Below are 7,976 nucleotides of genomic sequence, written 5' to 3' on the forward strand. Positions count from 1 at the left end.
TGCGATGCGACAGGTAGCCTTCGATCCTTCAACTTTGCAAGCGTGCGCGAAGATGGCATGGCGTTTGGGTTATGTTAATCCCGTCGCATGGACGCATGGGGTTGCTCACATGGCCGGCGGGCACGGACCCATGAATTTGTTCTTGTTCGTCGCCCGTGCCGTGATGTGCCAAAAGCTCGATCGGGCTACCCTAACCGCCGTTCGCATCTGCCAGCTGCCCACCACATACCCCTGGACCCCTGTGGGCTGGATGGCCGGCGCGGCGGGGCGCGCCCAGCCGCCAGAAAAGCTACCAAAACTGCAGCAAGCATGCATTGTCCCGGTCCAACTGCTGGTCTGCAGGTTGAATAGCATGCTGCTGGCTGATGTTCCCTCACAAGCTAAGGCAAACAGGGGTCGAGGGGCAAAGATCTAGTAGCCAGGTAGTACGCATATATAGCTACACCCGGTAGCTTGAACGTTGAATCAAAATTGCTAGTTCAGGAGCTAACTTTGAAGGCCGGTTCACCACTCCTTCACTTCTTCCATTATTCCATCTTTGCTCGAGGTTCAGGCTTCAAGAGTGCGGCGAGAGCTAGCATCTCAGCCATGAAGAGGAAGAGCCCACGGTCGCTGCTGCTGCTCTGCTGCGCGGCAATGCTGGTGGTCGCGCTTCTCTCCCAACAAGGAGGCCAGGTCGATCTGTCCCTCTCTCATTCATATATATTGGCACAGCAGATGCGGCAAATTTCTTGGTCCCATCCCATGCATCAATATTCAATAGTGCTGTAATTCGCAGTTGCTGTTGCTCATGCTCATGCCGTGAGTTTCTTTTCCGTACGTTCATTCAGGCCGTTTACTTCGTGCCGTCGCCGGGTCCAGCTCTGGCACCGGCCGGTTCTTCCGCGATGAACTCCTCCGCTGCTCCTCCTCGGCCAGCCAAGCCCAACGCATTCCCATTGCCAATGGTGAGTACCATACCAAGTTATCAACACAACACGTACGGTACGGTGGCGACAGCGGCCGATACAATCAAGCACAGTATCATGACTGGTGGAATGAATGTGGCTCTGATTTTACCTTGGTTAATGTTCAATTATCTGCAGTACGGTGTCACCCCCGGAAGCCTCCAGCCCCAAGGTTAGCACCTCTCTGAATCGCTCGTCGTCGACGAATATAATACTATAGAGCAGTAGTACTGAAGATGTTGCTGTGCTGCGTGCGTGCGTGTTTGCAACAGAGTGCGGCGGCCGGTGCGCGGCGAGGTGCTCGGCGACGGCGTACCGGAAGCCATGCCTCTTCTTCTGCCGAAAGTGCTGCGCGGCGTGCCTGTGCGTGCCGGCGGGCACCTACGGCAACAAGAACACCTGCCCCTGCTACAACAACTGGAAGACCAAGAGGGGAGGCCCCAAGTGCCCCTAGGCGCAAATTGTATTTCCCACAACTATGTGCACCAACTCAAGTTATCGGACAGCTCTGTTTTTATTGAGATTCATACCGGTCAAATGTCGTTCTCGTGTCCATGAGCACAAGATTGAATTTGTTTTCTCTCGATAAGTGCCCGTCTCCGCTCCCTTCTCTCTTCAACCGAACAACTTTTGCAACTGTTCCACTCCCGTCCTGCATGCTTGCATCATGGAAGGGTGGCTAAGGGCATGGGGTAGCCTGGCTGCTGTGTGCTGAGTGCTAAGTGCTGAAGCGTGCGTACAGGTGCAGACGTGCTGAAATGATAGATTGGAGGTGGCAATGACATGAACTGGTACTCCTACGGACTAATAGTATAGAGGTAGGAGTAGCTAGCTTGGCTGCCTCTCTGCTTACTTTCGGCTGAGCGAGAGCGAAACGTCTATCGCTACTGCAAAGTGAGAATCTTTGGCATTCAAGAAGGACCGGAGACAGTTGCCCTCGCAGTGGTATCCCTGTCTCCGGTCCTTCTTAAATGCCAAAGATTCTCACTTTGCAGTAGCGATAGACGTTTCGCTCTCGCTCAGCCGAAAGCAAGCAGAGAGGCAGTCAGGCTAGCTACTCCTACCTCTGTACTACTACGCTGTAGAAGTACCAGTTCATGTCATTGTCACTTCCAATCCATCACTTCAGCACGCCTGCACCTGTACGCACGCTTCAGCACTCGGCACACAGCAGCCAGGCTACCCCATGCCCTCAGCCACCCTTCCATGATGCAAGCATGCAGGACGGGAGTGGAACAGTTGCAAAAGTTGTTCAGTTGAAGAGAGAAGGGAGCGGAGACGAGCACTTATCGCGAGAAAACAAATTCAATCTCGTGCTCACAAACGCGAGAACGACATTTGACCAACACGAATCTCAATGAGAGCAGAGTTGTCCGATAACCTGAGTTGGTGCGAATAGTTGTGGGAAATACAACTTACCCCTAGGCCTCCCTCGATCGACTTGACATCCATTTTTTTCATTTTATTTATTACTCCTGTTATAGGCCCTATTCATTTGGAGAAATTTGGATGAATCTAAAGAAATATGTGAGAGAGTAAACAGTAAAATTTAGCTGTAAACAGTAAATTCCGGCTGAACTTCATACCGTCCGAACGGCCCCATAGAGAAGAGAGGATAGATGAGAGAATAAAAAAAGGCAAGCGAATCATATTACCATGTACTGTTCCTTCTCGATGGTCTGCTGCGTCGGGACTGCGCGTCTCACGCTGTGTACCATCCGTCCATCCTTGTATATGCACACGTTTGTTTGTTTTTTTGATAAATATGCACACGTTTGCTGATCGGTAGCAGAATATGCCCGGCAGTTTGGCCATGGGAAAAAAAATTGAAGCCGGCTTGGAAGGTCAGTCTGGCCTTCTCGATCTCGTTTCAGAGACGTTACAACGAATCAATGAAATTAAACGACAACTGAGGGGGTTCTTTTCACTTATATCCACTGTAGTTTTTTTATTAGCACGTCTAAATTTCACGTGCCTGGTTTTTTAGGTTGCTTAGACAAAATATAATACTCATTGTGCAGTGCTTCTTCATAATAGTCATGTTGTAGGGAAGAAAGAACTAGAGATCGAGTGGCTAAGGAATAAGGATACAGTAGCCGAGGTTGTTTCCCTCTATGAGAAGAGGGTCTCTATTGCAACGGTAAAGAATAAGAAGATGGTGCTCCTGATGAACTACTTTGGTTGATGTTTATGGCTCACATGTCTGGAATTTTGATACTCGACAAGTAAGGTGAGGTGCTCATAGATGCATTGTATTTTGCCAAGTCAACTGTTACATAGACTGACTTAGCATCTTTTTGCTCTTTTGGATGGAAAAGCGACGCCACAAACCGTATATAGTTCAGGTGATAGTAGGCTAGTGTGAGGTGGTGAATCGTGCTCCTCTAATCTATAGAACTCCAAGTCTAATGTGTAGCTGACCACTATGTCAAAAAGGGTTTTTAGGGGCGGTTGTAGACCATTTATAGGCGCGGTTTGCCCAGCCACCCCTACGCAAGGGTCTTTACAAATCATGCATTTGTAGGAACAGTTCTCAGGCCGCCCCTACAAATCGATTTGTAGGGGCGGCTTGTATTACCAGCCGTCCCTACAAACAGGTATTTGTAGGGGTGGTTCAATCTAGAACCGCCCCTACAGTATGTTTTTCCACAAAAAAAATCAAATTTACAATTCAAAATCGCGTTGCCGAACGTGCCACGACCAACGTTCCGAACAGCGTTCGCGTTGCCGAACGCCCCGCGACCAACATTCCGAACCGCATTCGCGTTGCCGAACGCCCCGCGACCGCGACTACGAGGACAAGAGTATTCTATAAACTACAATTACAAGTCCAATTCACAAGAATATATACAATCCATCGTTAAATATATAAATTCCATACACATTGTTATCAACGTCCTAGAGCTAGTCTTTCAGTCTCACGAAGGTGTTGGTACTGAGGATTTGTACCTAACTCAGACTCTCGGTCATGGTAGGCGCCTCTGACATGTACAATCTGGTCCAATATGAAGTTGCAAAGGTCACCGACGAGCTCTAAGAGTTGGTCATCCTTGTATGGGTCTTTTTTCATTCCTTTCTCTTCTCTCCACTACAAGAGAACAAGTTTCGGTTTAGTATTTCATACCATTTACAAAGTTTTTATACTACGGGTGAAGAGGTTCAAACTTACCCTTAAGGAGTGTCTCCTGTAGGCACCGGTGTTACTCATTATAGAACATATATAGTATCCACAATGTACACTCCCAGGCTTCTGCTTAGGGCACTGTGTGTTTTGCATATGAAAATGTTAAGTAATGCTTTTGACAGCCATGTCATGCTTGGGGCATCGGGCTGCACTGTCTGGTGTCCGCGATATTATTTCACGCTTTGTTCTAATAGATGCAAGAAAGTGTGCTTTAGGTACGCGAGAATGTATAAGAAATAAAAAAGGACTATAAACCAAAGTAGTCCTATAAAACAACAATATATCAAAAAAGAGTAGTAGCAGTGGTAGAGGCCTCAAAAACATGTCAATCATTATCTGATCTTCAACTTGGAGCATCAAGGCATCATAACAGAGAAGAGAGGAGAAGGTAATGTAGGGGCGGCTGCTAATGATGCCAAGTTCTTCACAAGTTCTTGATCATCAGCTCATATTCCATATAATGTATGGACTTGGACAATTTCATCATCGGCAAAACAAAGGAGAGGACAGGAGAGGGGAGATTTGGCAAAAAAAACCAACAGTTGCTTAGCAAACAAAGTATAGCAGCTGATGGCAAAAGACAGGACAACAAGTCCGGAGCGAGTCCTAGGAGATTTGGCAAAAAAGCAACAGCAGCCAATAGTAGAGTGGTAGTAGTAGAGTAAGAGCAGCAGCCACTTAGGAGTAGTAGTAGGAGCATCACTGAAAGAAGAGCAGCAGTATGAGTAGCAAGTACAGGGAGGAGTAATAGGAGTAGTAAAAGGAGTAGTGGGAGTAGTAGTAGGAGGAGGAGTAGTAGTAGTAGGAGGAGTGGTAGGCGTAGTAGTAGTAGTAGCAGCAACAACAACAACCACTACACACCAGCAGTATATAAGCAAAAAAACAGAGGAGTAGTAGTAGGAGCAGGAGGAGTAGTAGTAGGAGTAGTGGTAGCAGTAGGAGTAGTAGTAGTAGTAGTAGCAACAGCCACTACACACTAGCAGTATATAAGCAAAAAAGGCAGAGGAGTAGTAGTAGGAGCAGGAGGAGTACTAGTAGGAGTAGTGGTAGGAGTAGGAGGAGTAGTAGTAGTAGCAACAGCCACTACACACCAGCAATATATAAGCAAAAAACAGAGAAGGAGTGGTAGTAGTAGAGTAAGAGCAGCAGCCACTTAGGAGTAGCAAGTAGTAGTAGTGAGTAGAAAGTAGTAGAGTAGAGTAAGTGTAGCAGTAGAGTGGTAGTAGTAGAGTAAGAGCAGCAGCCACTTAGCAGTAGAGTGGTAGTAGTAGGTGCTATAATGACAGATTATATATAAAAAAAGAGTAGTAGCAGTGGTAGAGGCCTTAGAAACATGTCAATCATCATCTGATCTTGAACTTGGAGCATCAAGGCATCATAACAGAGAAGAGAGGAGAAGGTAATGTAGGGGCGGCTGCTAATGATACCAAGTTCCTCACAAGTTCTTGATCATTAGCTCATATTCCATATAATGTATGGACTTGGACAATTTCATCATCGGCAAAACAAAGGAGACAAGAGGAGAGGGGAGATTTGACAAAAAAAGCAACAGCTGCTTAACAAACATAGAGAGGAAAAGGTGTAAAAAAAGTAGTTGCTGCTTCCCAAAAAATAGCTGACTGATGCCACATGGTTGGAAGACCCGTGAAGATCAAAATCTGGTAACTTAGATGTGGTAAATAATGGATTAGAGTAGAGGAGGAGTAATAGTAGATAGAGTAATAGTAGAGGAGTAGAGTAGAGGAGGAGTAGAGAAGTGTAGCAGCCAATAGTTAAGAGTTGCAGCCAGCAGCTAGGGAAGAGAGTAGAGTAGATAGAGTAATAGTAGTTCAGTAGAGTAGAGTAGTAGTAGTAGTTTAGTATAGTAGTAGTAGTCATCTTGCCACTTGCACTTAATAATAGCCATAGCACTTGAGAAAGAAAGGAAATACTTTCACTTATTAGATCCCACTTGTGCTACCAGCATCGATGCAAACATTACATCTCTGATCCGATTGTTGGCATCGATGAAACTTGGCAGGGGAATCTCTTTGGCACCGACTATGCTGTGGCTAGTCTAAAACTACTACTAATAGCAAATTGATTAAGTGCAAGTGGCAAGACTACTACTACTACAATAGCAAATTGATTCGTGCCAGCCAGCAACAAAGCAATAATATAAGCAAGCATGTTCTAGCTTCACAAAAAACATAGTCAGCCTAAGCAAGATCAACAAACCAGAAAGAAAAGCCTTTACTAGATTAAAATATTTGGATGGACATAACAAAGCAAGGATCACTGAAAGCAACAACCACTTAGGAGTAGTAAGTAGAAAGTAGTTAGTAGCTAGAAGTAGCCACTTAGGAGTAGTAAGTAGAAAGTAGTTGAGTAGAGTAAGTGTAGCAGTAGAGTGGTAGTAGTAGAGTAAGAGCAGCAGCCACTTAGGATTAGTAGTAGGAGCATCACTGAAAGAAGAGCAGCAGTAGGATTAGCAAGTACATGGAGGAGTAATAGGAGTAGTAAGAGGAGTAGTAGGAGTAGTAAGAGGGGGAGTAGGAGGAGGAGGAGTAGTAGTAGGAGGAGGAGTGGTAGGAGGAGGAGGAGTAGTAGTAGCAGCAGCAACAGCCACTACACACCGGCAGTATATAAGCAAAAAAATAGAGGAGTAGTAGTAGGAGCAGGAGGAGTACTAGTGGGAGTAGTGGTAGGAGTAGGAGTAGGAGTAGTAGTAGTAGTAGCAACAGCCACTACACACCAGCAATATATAAGCAAAAAAACAGAGAAGGAGTAGTAGTAGGAGCAGGAGGAGTACTAGTAGGAGTAGTGGTAGGAGGAGTACTAGTAGGAGCATCACTGAAAGGAGCAGCAATAGGAGTAGCAAGTACAGGGAGGAGTAATAGGAGTAGTAAGAGGAGTAGTAGTAGGAGTAGTAAGAGGAGTAGGAGGAGGAGGAGTAGGAGGAGGAGTGGTACGAGTAGTAGTAGTAGTAGCAGCAGCAGTAGCAACAGCCACTACACACCAGCAGTATATAAGCAAAAAACAGAGAAGGAGTAGTAGTAGGAGCAGGAGGAGTACTAGTAGGAGTAGTGGTAGGAGTAGGAGTAGTAGTAGTAGGCAAGTGCTTGCGCATGTGTCTGACGGGAGAGCCGCAGTCAGGACGATGAATAGTGAAGAAGCTGACTACTGTTGGTACGTGTAAATACTTGTGCATACAAGAAATTTTCAAAATCATAGGAAAACAATGATACATCTGAAAATTCTGAAACTTGCTATGTAGCTTTGCAGTGTGCTCTCTCTAATCCAAAATTATGAACCAACAACATAGTGGTTGTGATCAATTAATTCGTATAAGACAAATTATAGAGAAAATAAAATGTTGAAAGCACTTACATTGGACACTGCTCTACCAATTTCTTCCAGGCTAGGAAAGGAAAAGGTTTAAGGTGAAGCTGTCTCGTGGTTGTGCACTACATTTAGTTGTATCATTACGTATTATAAAATGCTTGTCCAACTTATTAGTCATGATGGTGCACTGTTTTGGACTAGTTAGCTCCTTATTAGTCCTTACTAGTTGGAGCATTGGACCATAAATTGGCAGTGGATTTTGACATTTTCAATCACTTCTAATCGGCCAAATAGCTAGATATAAAGATAAAGATATGTACCAATTCAAATTAAGGTAGCAAAATCAGGCGTCACTCCTTTCTCTCTCAAGCATCAATCAATTAACTGGACACAACGAACCGAGAGGTTTAACAAGAAGCAAGCGCGATAGATTGCACCAAGATGCATGTATTCGAAACTGAAATGGCCGAGCAGTGCTAAACAATACTGTAAACACATATAGTGCTAAACTAAAATTGGAA

The 7,976-nt window shown here is 45.3% G+C and overlaps 1 protein-coding gene across 1 annotated transcript; it reads left to right on the plus strand.

Annotated features, from left to right (window-relative positions):
* The first annotated feature begins 373 nt into the window (after positions 1 to 373).
* On the plus strand, positions 374 to 1,517 carry LOC136518697 (protein GAST1-like). The gene is made up of 4 exons (XM_066512382.1): positions 374 to 675; positions 831 to 947; positions 1,086 to 1,119; positions 1,220 to 1,517. The coding sequence occupies exons 1-4, from the start codon at positions 589 to 591 to the stop codon at positions 1,399 to 1,401; spliced, it is 420 nt and encodes a 139-aa protein (XP_066368479.1). The 5' UTR covers positions 374 to 588; the 3' UTR covers positions 1,402 to 1,517.
* Positions 1,518 to 7,976: the final 6,459 nt, after the last annotated feature.

Source organism: Miscanthus floridulus, chromosome 17 (genome assembly GCF_019320115.1).
Source record: "Miscanthus floridulus cultivar M001 chromosome 17, ASM1932011v1, whole genome shotgun sequence".
Taxonomy (NCBI): Eukaryota; Viridiplantae; Streptophyta; class Magnoliopsida; order Poales; family Poaceae; genus Miscanthus; species Miscanthus floridulus.

Coding starts and splice junctions, on each gene's coding strand:
- LOC136518697 (XM_066512382.1), top strand. CDS start 589: ATGAAGAGGAAGAGCCCACGGTCGCTGCTGCTGCTCTGCTGCGCGGCA. Junction 948..1,085: donor ACGCATTCCCATTGCCAATG/GTGAGTACCATA, acceptor AATTATCTGCAG/TACGGTGTCACCCCCGGAAG. Junction 1,120..1,219: donor CGGAAGCCTCCAGCCCCAAG/GTTAGCACCTCT, acceptor TGTTTGCAACAG/AGTGCGGCGGCCGGTGCGCG.